Source organism: Anopheles nili, chromosome 2 (assembly GCF_943737925.1).
Source record: "Anopheles nili chromosome 2, idAnoNiliSN_F5_01, whole genome shotgun sequence".
Lineage (NCBI taxonomy): Eukaryota > Metazoa > Arthropoda > Insecta > Diptera > Culicidae > Anopheles > Anopheles nili.
Window position 1 is genome coordinate 25,985,884 of NC_071291.1, and position 18,331 is coordinate 26,004,214.

General features: G+C 50.9%; 1 protein-coding gene across 1 annotated transcript; it reads left to right on the forward strand.

Moving 5' to 3' along the window:
- Positions 1-3,044: 3,044 nt before the first annotated feature.
- Positions 3,045-16,553, forward strand: LOC128731601 (uncharacterized). Its single transcript, XM_053824732.1, has 9 exons — positions 3,045-3,115; positions 4,546-4,587; positions 6,570-6,734; positions 7,361-7,481; positions 8,823-8,970; positions 9,367-9,764; positions 12,303-12,458; positions 14,902-15,040; positions 15,639-16,553. The coding sequence occupies exons 1-9, from the start codon at positions 3,045-3,047 to the stop codon at positions 16,508-16,510; spliced, it is 2,112 nt and encodes a 703-aa protein (XP_053680707.1). The 3' UTR covers positions 16,511-16,553.
- Positions 16,554-18,331: the final 1,778 nt, after the last annotated feature.

Sequence of the window (18,331 nt, forward strand, 5' to 3'; positions counted from 1 at the left end):
CGCTCCCTGCAGATTGCCTCTCGAGAGCCCTCGAACGAAGCCGAGTCAATTTGTTCGCGAAAGTAATCACATTTCAGCGATAACCGTTTATTACTTCCCGGTTGTGCTTTTGGCGGGTTGCGCAGGGTTTTTTTCCACCCTCTCTCTCTCTCTCTCTCTCTCTCTTGCATCACGAGCCTGATAACGATGGCGGCGGCCCCAAACGGCACTCGAACCGAACAGAACGAGTCTCCCGAGGCCACGAGGCCTACGAAAGGGGTTGCTCGAATGAGGGGGTTGGTTCTAAAATATTAAACAACCCTGCACCAACAACCTGCGGGTTGATGAAAGCTGGCAGAAAAACCGAGTGGCTGGCATTGGTTCTGATGCTTCAGCGCTCTAGCTTCGAACCGCCAGCTGCAGTTCCGGTGCCCAGGACAAAAGATCATTTCCGAGCTGTTACGCACATTCATCGCTTTTCCATTTCAGCACCCCAACCGTTCAAAGCCATCCTTAAATGCATCGTACAGCTTGGGGCAAGCCAAAACCCGATGGTCGTGATATGACAGGAACCAGATGCGCTTCAAATTGTCCGTCCTGCGCCCGTGTGGAGTGGGGCGTGTGATTGAAGCCTGCGAGCTGAACTATTCCTGCCGGCGGAAATCGGTTCCATTTGTTTCATCCTTCGCTTCCACGACCAGCCTGGCAGCTCTTTCCCAACCCATTGCACAGTTGGTTCCTCGCCTCATTAGTCTTTTGATAGTCGGTGCATCACTTGACGTGAGTGAAAGGGCGCTTCCTTGGCACAAAGCTGAAGTTGGCGATATGGTTTATTGCATTTAGGTTGGTTAAGGGGGGCCAAGCTCTTTGACCGTTGGCTGATGGTGGTTTTGCGGCACGGAAGCACACTGACATGTTCCGATTGAAGGCACTGAAATGGCATAATGGGTAGAAGATGCTCGTTCAAAATTCGCTCACGACTTCCATCAGAATCGTCCTCTTGTGCTGCCTAAAATAGGGCGATCTTTAACGTAATAAGCTATCCCAACGTTGTCCAAAAACATGTTTTGATACTTTATCTCAGCGCCTGTAGATTGAGCCTCAGAAGAGAGAAAAAGAAGCGCACTCAAACGGCTACAAACGTGAACCGCTACTTAACGTTAATTTTCAAGTACGCAGCTCCATTGCCGCTTTGGCTCCAACAAACGAGTTTTCGCAGCTGATGGAGCAAAGGAGTAGGAAACTGTTATGAGGCCTGAGGGGTTGGCTAGTTGAATGTAGCTATTTATATTTACCCAAAAGCAACCACAACCCCGGCATAGATCGATACGCCGAAACAACGTGGCTACTGCGATAGGAACCTCACCGATACGGTTCGCACTCAGTGGAGATGTCACCACGAGCTCTCTATGCACACACATACACAAGCTGAACGAAAGCAAAAAAAAACACGAGTTGCCCCACAGCAAGGTGCGTCATCGCCGGCGTTAATGTAATCGACGCCATCGGTTTTCCGAGCACGTCTAATGGCCACCTGGTACAGCTGGAAGGCCTGGAATTGGGAAGTTCACTCGTGGTCGGTAACGAGCCAAAGCACCCTGAATACCCGAATCTCGGGTCAATGCTTGCTCGCTCGCTCGCTCGCTCGATCGCATGGCCTGCTGAGATGTTGCCATCATCACTGACAGGTCGGTGTTACTCCGAACGGCAAACAAAATTGGGACGGGCATCTTCGAAGGCCGTAGCAAAGTCTAGCTCTCGAGCTGGAGCTCACTTGCTGATGGCAAACGTGACGTTTATTTCAAATGCACCATGTCACGGTGGGGAGTTCCAAAATTTGCACACTTTGAGAGGCATTTTGAAATGGAAGGGGCCAGTTTGACATCTCTACTCTAAGCACTCCCTGCGTCGTTCTTCACATCCAGCTCATAATCATTGGCCAGATCGGTCGCTGGATCACGCGCGTTACGAATGCCATGCTGCCCCGCAGCGTAGCTTAGTTGAAGTGCGGTTGAAGAGCGTCATTACCGGAACCGGTAAACCGCCACCCTGAAGGATGAATTTCCTCCCCTTAAGGCAAGAACGAAGACGCCAAAAACCCATCACGAACGTACGGGCAATAATTCCATCACAATCAAAATTCCGTGCCAAGTCCACACTCGAGCTGACAGAGTGCGGTGGAGTTTCCGCAGGTAGCTGCTAATTTTCGGCGTTTCCTGCGGCAAACTTTCGGGCATCGTTTCTCATCCAGCACCGTCAGGCACCGTCTCATTCACGGTATCACTTGGTGTGGTGTTGCGCGTGGATTCCGATGGATTACAGCACGCTTTCAAACAGCGAGCTGGTTCTTCCGCAAAGTAACAAACGACCATCCCAAACGGGGATTTATCGCACGAGTCACTTCCAACACCACTCCCGGGGGTGATGAAAAATCCCACGCGCCTCACAAATGAAGCCGCTGGTCGCTGGCCACCAGTTCGCTCAATTTGCGATTGCACTTTCAATTAGTGGAAAATGGGCATGCGAACATGAACGGTAATTGCATTATCCCCAGCATCGATCACAATATCGCTCGCCGTGTCCGACCCCGGGCCAGCATCTCCCTTGTCGTCGCAGAATGCCCCTTAAGTAACGAAAGGTGTCATCTTTCATCCATTCTTACCAACGTTCCCTTCGTTCGTTCCGTTTTCCTTTTCCAGCGTTTTACATCACACCAGAACCGAGGGCAGGACGACGACGACGACGACGACGACGACGACGACGACGCAGGAAAATCGATCGAGCCTTCCTGGGGCATCGGGTGGCGTGAAAATGCTGACCACCATTGTTAGCGCGCGTGGCTTGATGGAAAACGAGCCCCCGAGTGGGCGGTAGAGTGGCCGAGCTACGGTGCGCGGGCTGCGAAATGGTCCACCGTCGTAGCCACCGTCGTATGCAAACGGCCGTCAGCATTTTATCACCCGAGAACGAACAGCAGCAGAGCGAACGGTGCCGGAAAAGCCACAGTTAATATCTCCAAACCCCCCAACCCCAGAAAGGTGGCAGCACACCACAAGCCCGGAAGGATGCTGAAGGAACGGGACGACCAGGAGCAGGAGATATGCAAAGCGCCTTCACCGTCGTCGACGGAGGAAAGGTAAGCCGGAAAATGGGCGCTGGCTCGTGGAAAGCGTGGGAAGCGTGGAATGGCAATTAATGTTGCAGTACGATGCACCGGTAAAAGCTTCGCTGGTGGTGCACATTTATTGCAGCACCATTACGGAGCGAGCTTTTACCGGTGCACCAGCGGTAATTCCGGCGGTTGTTCACCAACGCGCTGCCATTTGTGCTCATCACGCGCCCGGCAGATGACGAACGGGCACTGAATTACGTCCCGTGTGTGTGGGCGTGAATTTGTAATGTGTCCTAACGGTCGGTGGCCGTTTTTCCGTGGTTAGGTGGAAACGATCGATCTGCTTCCTGCACGTCGAACCTCGAGCCTTAAGGTCTCGAGCGATCCAATTACGCTTGGCATCGGGGTCTCTGATTTACCGCGTCGGTTCGACATATCCTTTGGGACGCAGGCCAAAAACCCCACCAAACTCTCGTAAATTCACCCACCAAACAGCCGGTCTCAGCCGAACCGAACAGACGCTCATAAATGCTTGAGTTTGGAAATGTGTTTTCCCGTGCGAAACTCCAAACCTCCCCCAGCTGGGTGGGTGAAGTATTCGATCTTTTCTCGGGCATCCTGCAGTGCGCGACCAGAGAAAGGACCCGAAAGGTCCTTCGTCTGAAGGATGGGTGCATGGAAATTTAATTCCACAACACGCAAACACGGGCCCCCAAACAATCGCAACCACCGCCATCACTCACGCTGGGGCCAGTTTCCGGTTCGTTAGCGAACTCGTTGGGGTGTCGATGGGTGAGGGGGGGGGGGGGGGGAATGAGGAAGGAGTGGGTGAGAGTGATAAGGACGGTCCTAAAGGGCTGTACGGTCTGCGGTGAGAACCGGTACCATCGACGTACGGTTTCGCACAAACAAACAAACAGCCAAAGAAAAATCCGCCCCCCATCGAGGGTTATGGCTAAATCTTCAAAAGGTTCGTTTGCCTCGATGGTATCTCTCTCACGTTCGCAAACCCTCATCCCTTTCGTTCCTTATTTTGTTCCCCTTGGGGGAAAAGCTTTGGGTGGGCCTCGCAACACCCCCCGGTGGCAACGTCGTGGCTGACAACTTTTCAACCGTCTTCAAAACCGTGCGAGCTTCAAAACCTTTTCTTCACAAAAAAAAAAACTCCCTCTCCATTCGAACGGGGCCTGCCGTTGCCATGGATACGCGGTTTAAGAAGGCCGATTTCCAGCTGACGCATGCTTCCTGATGAATTAGATTACGCACAAGCTTTTTAGGATTTTCGGAACGCGATGGGAACGAACGAAATGAGCCCGATGAGCGGAAGCTTTTCAGAAATGCATTCGTAGGCGCTGTGTAGTAAGATTTCACTGCTAAATTTCCCAACGAACCACTGAAACCGGGCGTTTTCGTATTCTTTTCTCTCCCAACCTTTGCTTCACGGCTCTACACAGGAAGCTGCAGGACTCGGATGTGGATCCCGTCGGATCGCAGCGGTAAGTGACCACCTTTCGTTCGTTCGACACCCAGCGTGTGTCCAATTCCGTGCCGGGGGGATTGATTATGCTTACCCTCAAAACCCGCTTTCCGGTTAATAAATTGCTATCCAACTTAAAACCTAACGTCCGTTTCGTTCGCTTCGTTCCGCCCCCCCGGGGACGAAGGATTAAATTTCCGTCCACCTGCATGGATGGTGCATTCTTGAAAAGGGTGCCAGAACGCGTCGTACCTCAGGAATCAAGGGGGTTTGGGTGGAAAATCGGAACCCACCAGCAAGCGTCAGGACGTCACACGGACAATTGCATTTCCTACTCCGATTTCTCGAGCTTTTGACCCCAAACAGAGGGTGTGGTTTTGTCCGGGTGACGAAAGCAACAAAAAAAACGCCCACACCCAAGATCCGTTCGTGTCGACTTTTCGCTCGACCTCTTGCGCTGGTTGGTTGCGGTTCCTGACCGAACAGGATTAGAGATTCGAAGCTACGTTTTACTGACGTTCCTGTGGGGGTTGCTTTTTCGAGGCGGGGGTGAAAACCACCCCCGGGGCGAGAACAATCTGCGTTCCAGCGCATTACACAGCCTTCGTGACGACTGCGCCAACCTTTGGCTTATGGACTGTTTCGATCGCCTTTTTCCCGGGTATTTTCATTCGCATAAGTGGCGTGTAATGGGGCCAGCTTTGGTGGCTTACATTCGGATTTTATTTCACCGTTATTTTTGTTGCTGACTCTCCCAGCACCGATGCACCGTTGGCGTTAGGTAAACCGCTTCAAAATCGCGAGCTTAGCTCACATTTTATAATTCACTTCCGTTTACGCGCTGAAGGTGGAGTTTCCCGTTGCGTTTCTCACGCCATGCTGGTGCCGGTGCAGCTGCACTCGGTTGTTGGGAGGAAAAACCCAGCACACAAAAGCTGCCGGAACTAGCCACGGCGCTGGATGGTTTGAAATTATCGGAAAAGCGGCTCCCATCTAGTCCTGTGCCCTGATGGAAACTCCTCCCGAACACCGTTTGGGTGTTTGGGGCCATTCATTCGTTCGTACGGCACAAGGAAAAAGGAATTTCCACATCACCGTGCCAGTGGGCCATTGTGAAAATGGTTGGTTTTGCGCTTCGTGGTGGGCTTGAACTCGTTCAAACGGCACGCCATTGTTCTTGGGCGCTGTAATCGTGCAGGAAAAGCGTGAATGTGTAGCGTTACAACAAACGCGGCTCACAATTCCATTGTGCAAATTTCGAAACTTCCCCACAATTGTACCAAAGTCCGCCTATTAGGACAGGATCATAAAGGATAAGCCCTGCAATGGTGTCATTTATTGTTTGTTTTAGCAACTTCATCCTTGGCGCTCTAGTTGATTTTGCTCGAAATAGTTTATAAATTCTCACAACGGACATCCCGCTCTGCATTTCAATAACCATAAACGCATGTTATGCTCATCAACTATTTCCCGGCCGCATGGAAAAAAACCCTCAAACGGGGTTCATTCTTCCGTTTCCTATTCGATTAGATGAGCTGTCTCTATAGCAATAACCTAAATGTGTTTCGACCCTTCAAAACCGTGCGCTTTTCCCCAAAGCATCATTAAACGTTGCGTCTTTTGTCGGTTGACGAGTCGTTCGGTAAGCTGATTTACGTTCATCGGTTCCGTTAGTTTGCGTAGCTCACGCAACAAACGATGTCCCTGGTAATGTTTTTCGTAAAAATGCCACAAAAAAGCCTATCACCTGTAGCGAACTGGATGCCTATTGCGCTTCGAGAATTGTTCTACTTGACTGCCCGAACTTTTCGGAAGTAAAACCATCCATCCCACCATCCAAGCTGAGCTGCAAATACCTTACCTCCGTGGCTTTCTGGGGGTGTAAAAAGACCCTCCCTCCACACACACACACACAAAAGAAATACTCTCCCGAACATCGATCACGTCGTTCGTCGTTCCGGTGAAAATAGGCCCCCGTTAACCGGCTTTCATCCGTTGCAGCGTGTACAAGAAAACTTCCTCCAATCAACTGCTGACGCTGTACCTTGGCAGCCGGGAGCTGGTCGCGCGGAAGGGCATCATCGAACCGCTCAAGGGCGTGCTTTACATCGATTCCAAAATCATCAATGAGGCTAAAATTTACGGTCAGCTAACGCTCACGTTCCGGTAAGTAGCGGATGCGCCTGCCGGTGGTTTTTCCACCACCCCGGGGGCTATTTGGTTTTGTGTGGTGGGAGCGGAAACTTTTCGGTTTTCCTTTTTCTTCTTCTTCTTCTTCTTCTTCTTCTTCTTCTTCTTCTTTGCCATTGGCGTTGAATTTTCCCGCAACCTGTGCAACCAAATTACATGTCCCGGGATGGTTCTCCACCCGTTGCCGGGGGGTTAAGTAGTGGATTTTCCACTGTGGCACGAGAAACCCTCGGTGATCTCGGGGCTACTTTTAAGCGCTCGGTTTCGACCGACGAAAGACTCCTCTTTTCGCACGATCTACGCCAATGAAAGAGAGAAGAAGAAGGAAAAGTACGTCGGCTGGGTGCCAAAACCCACCGACCCCCGCTCTTGTTGGAGGGAGAGAAAAAAAGGGAATCGCGGTAATTAATTTTCCTTCGGAACTTGCTTTATTGAGTTTATTTCTTCTCTTTTTTTCCTTCTCTTTTTTTGTTTTGTATTCGGTTTCCTCGCGATCCCGACACTCATTACCATGCCGCACGACCGGGGAATGGTATCCTGCAATTACGACGCGGCCGTTTGGCCTGTTTCGTTCGGCATAATCACCCCCTAAAACGACGCAGCTACGGGCGCGAAGATGAGGAGGTTATGGGGCTAAAGTTCTGCAATGAAGCCGTCATTGCCCTGCAGCAGTTTTGGCCGAGACCGGCCAGCATCGAGGCGGACCCGCTGACGCCGCTTCAGGTACGTGTTTTTTTTTTCTCTTCTTTCTTTTCTTTTTTTGGTATTTTTTTAGAAGAAGCAGGGGGCGATAGGAATAAGCTTACTCGATTGCGAAACCGACGGGAAAACCCCCATATCAAATCACCCGACGCGAGCTGGCTAGAATTTAAAAAGAACGCTGTACGGGTGGGAAAAGCCCCGTGATGGATTACGTCGCGATGGGATTACGTTTCGTATGATTTCGAGCGTAGGAAAGTTAGAATATTGATCTGTGTATTTTTTTTTTGGTTCCATTTTTGCATTTCTCCCTTTCAAAACCGACAAGCCGAAAAGACAGAGGCGAGTTGAATGCTTTGGCACGGGCTGAAGCTTTCACTGCATCGAGTGAAAAGTACCCACCTTTGGGGGTGGTGAAAAACTCACGCCCCCATCATTCGAAGCCACTCTGCTTTCTGTCGAATGAAGCCGAGGTCCTGGCGATATGTAACGGCCTCTCGAGCCACACACACACGTGCGCTCGGACGCAAATATGTAATGTACACGAGCGTGCTGTTTACGCGCGCTTCGCTACGCAAACGAGGGAGCCATTTTGTGAAATTAATATTTTCCGACGAAATTCTTCCCTGTCTGCCCGTCAGCAACCGTGGGTCTGGTTTTATTTGACCTTTTTCCTTCGTTTCCACGGTGGGCCACGGTTCATACGCACGAGCGTCGGTGCGTCGAAAATAGGTAAAAGTTCTACCCGGCGAGCGAAAGATGGTGAAAACATGGCCGCCACATTTCCAGCCCTTCACGTGTCGATGACGTGGCGAGCGAAACAAAAAAAAAAAAGCTGGCGCCCATTCGCTGTAAGCCGCCCAGTAATCGGAGCTTAGCCAACAATCCCTAATTACGGTTGCTCGAGGGCGCGAGATGCGTTATCTTGGTCCTGCGTGCCATTCGGCTTGTTGTTGTGTGTTGCGGCAAGGCAATTAGAGTTGCTGTTGGGTTTTATTTTTTTCTCTTTTCTTCTTTCATATCACATCAAAGCCAGTATGTAATACGGCTAAAAGGTAAAAGGGCCTTTTTTGTGCTGCAATGGAACCACCCACTGAATATTTATTTTTAAAAACACAGGCTCGCAATTTGCAGGGCAAGTAATGTATTAGCTAGTTTTGTAAAATTGCATGTTTATTAAATTAACCATCACGATTCGATCGCGCATCCTCGAACGGATGCAGCCACAATGAGGAAAAAATAAACATCTACACCTGCACTTCCTGATTTGTTTTTCATTATTTCACGCCCTTTTGTCTCTCGCTCTCTTTCTCTCTTTCTCTCCCAACCACACGCGTGGCGGAAAACCCCATCAACCCACACCAGGAGGCACTGTTGGAGCGCCTCGGCAAGAATGCGATCCCTTTCTCGCTGGAAATCGGCACCCTAGCGCCACCAAGCGTACAGCTGCTTCCAGCCAAACGATACACCGGAGCACCCATCGGTACCAGCTACGACATTCGCGTCTACACGGGTAAGTGCAACCGACATCCGGCTCGTGTTTCGCGAACCGGACCCCACGTGGGTTGATGCGCAAGAAAATGCGAGACTCGATTTGAGCCGTGCGTCACTTTCCCCGAGGGAAATGCGCGCGCGCGCTTTCATTGGAGCCTTCCGGCGAATGGTACAGGACACCGAAGGGACTTCACCCTTACCGGAGGGCTAATTGATTTACGATAGACCCTTCCGGTATGGTTGATTGCGCGTACGGAGCAGTGGATGTGTGCGTGCTATTTTTTGCTTCAGTTTCAACTGATGGATTTTTCTTCCTCTCTCTCTCTCTCTCTCTCTCTCGCTTTATTTTCTCACCTTTAAATGGACCCCTTTTTCCGGGCCGATTCCTTTGGTGTCTGTCGGCAACATACAACAGCCGAAGCGTCCGGTGACGAACGTGTCCAGCGAAGATCAACTGTGAGATTAGGTATAAGATTAATCCATAAGATCTGCCTTGATAGCACCAAAGCACCGGCCGCCCTCGAGACGGCCACGGTCAACAATTCCTTCGGTGAGTCGACCGGCCCGAAAAGCCCACTAGCCCTTGCGCCCCAGGGCTCGACGGACGGGAATGCCAACAGCACGAACACCATCAACACAAGCAGCAGCAGCAGCACTAGTACTACCATTCCTCGGGCGCTTCGGTTGCGGCTTTCACCGAAATCGCTCAAATTGTCCTCGCTCCACCGGCACAGCAGCAGCGTCGACAGCACGAACGGGGGCATTAAGTCGTACGGCGATCACGCCATCATCGAGCTGACGGAAACGAACAAGGTGAGGTTTGAATGGTGCGCGCGCGAACGTAATTTATTGCCTCCGGGAGCCTCGGGCACCGGGATGCTGGCTGGAGATGGAAGGATAAATTGAATCCAATACGCGTCCGCCAATCAATTTGCCCCATCGCCAGCCTACAGCGCTGGGGGGGTTTGCAATGAGTTGATCGGGAATTTATGTTCCCGTTGCCCACCACCTGATATTGATAGTGCTAGAGTTTTTGTTGGGTTTTGTTTTTTTCCGCGCGGCTATTGTTTTGACGGCGAATGCGTACACGCAAGCGAGTTGGCGTTTGAATGTTTATTTGAAATCGGCCCAAATCCACGAAGGTGGATGTCCCATGCGTGCCTACGAGCGTAGGCAATGACCTTTACGTGGTAAAGCTGTAAACGCTTACCCGCGCCCACAAGGACGGTAGCGTGTCGGGAATTAATGCATTTCTCGTTAAACACCAGGCGCCTCCATCGCGCGTACTCGCGCACGTGCGCGGGTTCGGATCTCGCGTGTCGGCACCAAGCAAAACGAATTATTGTATCCGTAATGAGATGTGACAGCACGATGCTGACCGGGGTTTGGGCTTTAGGTGAAAAAGGTACCACAACGTCCTAGGACGATCCCGGCTTCACACACTCGCACGCGTATATGAGGGAGATAAATGGATGGGCGTGCGTGGCGCCGTTAACTTGCTGGCGAATAACATCAATGTAGTTGCCTACTCCGAGCGTATGCATCCAGCGGAATTACCACCTTGATGTGCAATCACTTATTCATGCCGAAAAGGGACCGAATTTGGCACACATCTCGGTAATGGCAACAGCATAATGGCGAAAATCCAATGGGCGAAAACGAGCTGCTCCACATGCGTTGCAGTAAATGCCGGTAGAGCTTGAACTATTTTTACCCTTACCGAAGCTCCACGTACGGAAGCAAACAAGCGAACCGGTCGCATGTCCACTCACGTCCTCGCTGGCATCGGCTTCGGTTGAGGTTTGCTCACCGGCAAAGAGTTAGACTGACCTGCCGTTCCGTTGCCAGTTGCCACACTCCAACCGGTCATCCAATTATGAAGGTCATTATTTGCCTTTATGATGAGGGATCATTCCGCTTGGCCCCACCGGGATCCACCGTCTTTGGGCGGATGATGTGTAAAAAGCACACCCGAAAGTGTGAGAGAGAGAGAAAGAAAGCGAAACTGCACAGAAATAAAACGACAACCGGTGTTGCGTGTGTCCTGCCGCTCGATCAACACTCGAGAACGCTCGGAAAACGCATGGCACTACGAGAGCACTTCATCTCGGGGGCAGAGGCCGTGCCGGCCCGTTTGGGAAATCGGAGCGTAAATAATTGATTACCAGCTGGCAAACGACGGCACGCCTCGCAATCGAAGACTTCCGTGCCGAGGACGATAGCTCGTTGGAGCAGCGAGAAGATGCGTGAGCTTTTCGACTGAGTGTGTGTATTTTTTTCTTTGTTTAATTTACTTAAATTCGATCCCTACCGTGACACACCCTTCACAAACTTGACATATGCAAAACGCACCGCCAGGTAAACCAATTGTGCGAGAAAATGGATTGGCACACAGCGTCTAACGGATCATTTCTGAAGAGCCAATTATTTGACGATATGTTTTCCACGAGCATGCTGGCTCCCGGAAGACACCCTCATCAGGACGGTGCGTTTGATTAGATTACGCCTCGGTGAAAAAATCGTTCACCCTCTCCCCAAATGGGTAATCGGGTATCGAGCTGGAGTTGGATTTATTTTCGGAAAGTATTCTCGTATCACACTTTAAAGAGGAATCGAGTGACGGTAATCAAATCATTCGCTCGGGTTCACATCACATCAGCTCGGGGCTCGGGGCTGAACTAATGTTCAAACGGCCAGCTTTGTTTGATTCGTAGTAACGAGGAGCAAACGGAAAAACGATCACCAAAAACCGACCGTGTGTAATGCGTGTTGCATACGTGATGGCGTTAGAACGATGAAATGCGCAGGACATCCGACGATAACCAGGTTTAGTTTCACATCAAAGCGACCATAAATGATTGGGGATTAAGTTTCCTCGACCCAAACCAAAAGCGCCATTGGGACAGGGAATTATGTGTCGTTCAAACCATTAAGATAGTCATTTCGAACCTTCCCAGAACACGCCGAATGAGCAGTACCTCCGTTTGACGTTCGTTAAAAGCATAATCATTCGAAACACGACGCCCTTTCGGACCTAGAACCCACATAATCCATTTCAATAGGCTCTCCAAGAGCATGTTTCGTGCCCTGGGACGTATTTGCGAACAAATTGATCAATTTTCCGATCCATTGCCTTTGTTGGTCACTGTAGTAACGTCCACTGTGGGCCGTTTCCAAAAATTACTTTCCACCCAGCCTCGGCCACCAGCAAACCAGTCAAACAAAGCGACAAACCAATTTACCAAGAGACCGGCAAACGCAAAAACTTTAGCGCAACTTAATGCAAACGCGCTACCCAATCTTTGTCATCGCATGTCATTCTTTCTTCATTTTCCATTTTCCTTCACCCAGGGACCGCAAGTGTCCGTCGACAAACCGTTCCTGTGGGCGGACGGGCGCGTCAACCTAAAGGCATCGCTCAACAAGGCGGCGTACGTGCACGGCGAAAACGTTACCGTCACGCTTGACATCAAAAACGACAGCCGAAAAATTGTGCGGAAAATTCGGGTAAGTCAGGCAGGTCGCGGATGCTTTCCCTTCCACAGGACACCGGTTCCACTCGCGAAACGGGTGAGCTTTCGTTTCGTCCCTTTTGTCTTCTACCATCGCCGCCGGTTCCACTCGCGACCGGAAGGATCACGTTCGCGACAACGAAAACAACGGCCTAGGACGACGGCTAGGACGACGACGTCAACGGATGTGTACCGACCAGCCTGATGGCTATTTAATCTCCCACTCCCACTTCCGGTGGGTGGGCTGTTTTGCTACCATTTTCCAACCATGGCGCCATGACATGACGCCGGGGACGTGTACCACGATTTAAGCTGGGAAAATGTTTTATTCAAAGGTGCGATCGGGTGTGCACCTGGGCTGTAGATTTTCCAAACCTCCCGCGCAGGGTGCAACACAACGATAAAGCCTTTCCACTGGAACTGACGGCTGCGTTTGGAGTCTCAACCTCGCCGCTCCTAAAAGTGGTAGATAAAAGCGCTTAAATATTTGGCCCGTACCCGGGAAAGCTGGCCGCCTTTACACCGCACCGAAGGGAAGGCTTTAGAAAATACGAGCCTCCTGGCGAAGGAGCCACCCGTTGGGCTTCACCGGCTTCCATTGTTACATTGTTTCGGGTGACAACATTTCATCAACTGACGGGCCGAAATAGCTCCCTCAAAGTTGTCCCCAAAGTTGTCATTTACAGGGGGACCAGCCCCGTCCGAAGGATTGCTCGCATTCCGCAGAGGCTATCCTTCGCCACGCATTTGCATGCCGACAGCCTCCTGCAGCATGTTATTCAGATTCGAGCCAGGTAGAATGCCAACTCCGGTGCGAGTTGCGGTCTTCCTGATAAGCCCCTTCCGATAGCAAACCCACGCGCCGGTCCGTGTAACTGAGCAGTGGTGCTGGATTTCGAACTAATTGAGTTATGAATCTGCATTAATAAAATCGCTCTATGATGTTTATTATTACCTCGCGTGTCCTGCAGTCGCTTCCTCGCAGATGTGCCATCCATCGCCGCATACGAGTACGTTGAATTCCATAAATTCCATTCCGTGCGAATACCGGGCCGGGGTGCGTGACGATGACAAACTGGTGCCTCACAACGGGCACGCTCGCTGGCTGGTGGCGGTGAATAATTTAATTCACCCATTTCGAATGGGCACCGGGCGGAGAAATTGAATTAATTTTATTGCAAACCATACCCGCACTGATTATCGCGGCGTGCCGACAGCAACTCGGCTCGAAATGGGGTTGTTTCATAAATCAATTTCGAGCCCATTGTATCACGATCCGGTACATCCGACGAGATCTGGTATCAGGTACGATAGACAGGATAACACTCACACACTCACGCAAAATAGCATCCATTGCCAGAGCTAATGAGAAACAAACAATGCTCGAGCGGGAATTAATTAGCTGCGGCAGCAAAAAAAAAACACGCAGCAACAGTTCAGCATTAATGCTCACTCAACTACACTTGCTTCTGTTTTTTTTGTTAATTTTGCTGCGCCCTATTCGACTTCCCGCGGTACGCGCTTGATCCATTAATGTTCGCTATTAGCCTTACGATCAGGGCCACACAAAACGACCACGTCGTCCAGCGCAATCACTTCCGTTTCGTGATAGCTCAAACAGCACACGAGAGGGCGCTTTTCCGGGCTCATTTTCCACGCACCCCCCCGGGGAGTCGGCACCGATCCGAGCCACTATGTCACGGTAATCCATCCCTTCGCTTTTCCCCGTGTGGTAATGCCCCTGACTCTGTGCCGTTTTGCTCCCAAACCCTGGCCGGCGAAAAAAAGCGACCTCCCCCAATTGCGAAACTCTCGAGCCGTAGGAAAGCGCCATGAATATTCATGAGCTGCTTCATGGAGCCCACCGAACGGATCGGATTTAGTGCACCGGTAGCAAGCGTTTGGCAAGCGCACCCAAAGAAGAAGAAAAAAAAATGTCTAATAATAAGTGTCCGTCTCGGGCGGGGAATCCGTCTCGTCAAATCGCACCCCCTGGACAGTCCGGGTGGCAGGATAATCCAGGTCCCACTGTGTTGCGCTAGTGCCGGTAGCAAGTTAATCTGTTTTACAGCATCAGCATGTTTATCCTTTTCGCTGGCGACAAGTGCTTGGAGAGAAATTGCGACAGGATCCGACCATATTTTCTTGTAAGCCTGGTCTGGCCTCTCAACGGAAGCTGGACGAATGTACTAAGCAAACACGCCGGTCGATGGAAGGGTGGAAAGAAAGAGAGGGAGAGAGAGAGAGAGGATGAAGAGTAGGCAGATAGAATCAAGCATCACCCATCCGGGTTGGGGCATCCTTTTCATCCCATTTGCTCGTTTTCCCGATGTGTGTCTATCGCTCTCTCTCTCTCTTGCTCTCTCATGCTCGTGTCAGCAAACAGCTAAGGGTGGCCTTTTCCTGCCTTTTCTTTGCATGTGCGGCGCTTTCACCAGCTGGTCGCCGTGCAGCACGTTGACGTGTGCATGTTCAGCAATGGCAAGTTCAAAAACATCGTCGCCGAGGTGGACGTCAGCAAACACATCGGTCCGGGTGATACGCTCCACGCGTCCTACTCGCTGCTTCCGGTTCGAGGTAAGTGATATTTATGGCCCCTTTCCCCCCCCCCCCCCCACCACACTCCTTTCTCGTTCTCTCTCTCTTGTATCGTCTATGATGCATGTTCCGCGTGCTGGAATCCGCGAGACCAACGGCTGTGTGGGTGCGTAGGCGCACAGGATGCCCGCAAATGGTGAACCATTTTTCCGCTTCCATTATCGCCGGATCAAACGGTTGCCACTGGGCGGCTCCATCTCGCGCGGTTAGACATGAACATCAAAAGGGCCTGGTGAGGCTCTAGGGTCGATGAGTTATGGCCGTCAATCGAGCACGGAAGTGCGCGTGTGTGTGCTGTTACTTTTCATCTATCATCCGAAGTGTCGCATCTCATGCCTTCCTGCGACTCCCATTCAGCGAAACCTGGGTGGGCAGCTGTAAAGGATTATGATGCATTCATTTTTTTTGTTTTAAATAAAACATTATTCTACCCAGAAAAGAGACATAAAATGTTAGCGAGAATTGAGAGAAAGAGAGCTTATGTTGGTGGGAAAGCGTGGAAGATAAACTCCCGAACCCGATATTATAACCAGTGTGCTTGGCTTAAAAAACGTGTGTTGCTGCGATCCCTTTACAGGTACCACGAAAAACTGGATCGCCGTAGAAGGTGCCTTATTCAGCAGCAACAGTGCCGATCCGAGCTCGTCCGCTTACAACTCCAAGCTAGCAACGAGCGCACCTCGCGGCATGCTATCAGTGTCAGCCAGCTCAACCGAGGAGAAGAACGTGTTCGCCATCTACGTGTCGTACTACGTCAAGGTGAAGCTCATCCTCAGCAGTATGGGCGGTGAAGTCTCCCTTAAGCTACCCTTCGTTCTCGGCAACGTGGAGCTAAGCAATCCGGACGTCACCCGGCCACCCGATACTCTGAGTGGTCTGAAGAAACTACGCGAACTACGCCGCAAGTCATCGACCACCATCGCGACCAATGGAGGTGTCAGTGGTAGCCTCGATTTTACGCCCTGCCGATCACCGCTTTCGAAGGAGCTCAGTCTCCGTGACATGGACGACCCACCGATGGACGTTGAGGACATGAACCCGGGCACCGGCAGGATACGTACGCTCAACCAGCACAATCAATCCATCACCGGGCAGGTCGGAAGCATCTCACCGACAAACCGGAGCACCGGAACGAGCGCCGATGGTGAGCAGCAGGCCACAATCAACAGCCGCCGGGAGCTGTTCAAGAACTCCAAGTTCAACGACAACCTGAGCAGTACAATCGACATCATCACCGAGGACTTCCAGACGATCACGGCCAACATCTCGAGCCTGATCGCGAAGTCGGACTCGAGCAAGTCCAACCTGAACGAGGTCGGGTTGTCCTGCAATCAGGAGATCAGCGTCGAGGCACAAATCCACTGTCCCCAGTCGGTTGGAGAAGCCACGCAGGACGAGGCCACCGGTAGCCGGGGCGCCTCACCCCAACGATCACCCCAGCGGGTGTAACGCGCCCAAGTGTGTGTGTGTGATTGTTTGTGTGAATGTGTGTGTGTGTCGTCTGTACGTGAGTGTGTGCACAATCTCCACGACTGCTGCCGGGGGAGAGGACCCGAAGATGTGTGTCTGTGTGTGTGTGTGTGTTTAGCTCTTAATATCCCCAACAAATTAGGTAGCGATCCTTTTCTACTAGCGGCCGCGTGTAGAGGGCGCTCCAGACAGCCTAAAAGCCCTATTCGCTAGGCGTGGTACTGAACGTAGATGATAGAGAGCTGTAGCGTAGTGGGTGGGTAAATGTAGCGAGATAGTCAAAGTGCTTGTCAGGCGGCGTCGTGGGAAACGACAAGCAAGTAGCTTTAACCTCTAGCAGATGTTACCCTTCAAACCTGTCCCTACAGACAGCACTGAGACGGGCACTGAGCTGGTGAAGAACCTAAACACTAGTTCGATCTCCTGAGGCACGACAACGCGAGCCTGTCAGAAGTACTACGCACAGATTGGCTGATTCCTTGAGGTAGCGATCGCCGCCAAACAAACAGGAAACCCGATACCCTGAGCAATCTGAGTTCTATGAACTTTTTAACCTCTACGCCACGAGTCTATCACCACGAGGTCCTTGGGAGGGCAAACGTTGGAATCAATGCCACGAGACACGTAGGTCGTAGTTTACCTAATCGACCGCTCCCGCTGTTTGATCAGCAGCCTTCATACTCAAGCCCACTGTCACTGATACATATCGCGATATACATGTTTTCCTAGCGAACCCCTTAAGTCCTAGGTGCGCCTGGCAGAAGCCCACGGCAGCCATCTGCTGGCGGTGGAACAGAAATGGAAAAGGATTTCAATCGAGTAAATGACTGTTGTAGGCACATCCTTTCGTTGGGCTACGTGGCCGATTAATGTCGTGTAGAATTGACTTGTGTTAGCGTGCCGGCTAGTTCCTTGTTGCCGTTTTGCTTTCTGTTTACATCCACCAGTTATAACGATTCTTCGTTGTGCGACAAATAGCTCTGTTCGTTGTTCATTCTTCAAAATTCGCCCTCCAGTGTGAAACGTGCAACGCTAAGGTGGCGCTCTAATAGATGTTGTAGTACGTACTTAAATATATAGACAGTTTAGCATGGCAGTTTAGGAGGTATTATGCGATTAAAATCGAAGAGCACACGCGGGCACAAGGCCACGGAGAGATAAACGTCGGAGTGTAGCGCATAAAGCGTAGGCAAATGGTTTGACATAAATATTTTAAACGAATAGAATGTGTATACTCAAGACGTTTAGCGCAGGATCGGAAGTCGAGAAGGAAGACGGACAAACTAGGCACGGTAGGTGCGCTCATTCGTTTTCACGTGTTGCTTTATTTATGCCATTCCAGGTTGAGCATGAATCATGAAACATGGCACAACCCAAGTTGGACAAGCGGGCAAACCTCCGTGCGAAAGGGGAAATCGTGCGGTACGTACGTCTACTTAAATATTTAAGCAACCCCAAAGCAGATGCTGTGCGTCAGCCCGCGGGGAAAACGATTCTTTCCCTCGTGTTTTGCTATGTACATTAGGCGCATGTACATTGTCTGTGACCCGTGGCAGTAACTACTAAGTGTATGAATAACGATAGCCGCAGATGCAAACGAGATTAGCGAGAGTCTAGCGAAACGCAACTGCAGCGCACTGTTGCTGGTTTCAGACTTTACTTCATCTACAAGTACTACTGTAGCACAAAGTGTCTAGCGTCAAAGAGATATTCGAATGGTCGAGTAAATAAATTGATGTTTTATAAAAATTAGCCGCCAGCTGATTCGGGCTTTTATTGTTTGTTTCTTTGAAAACCAAT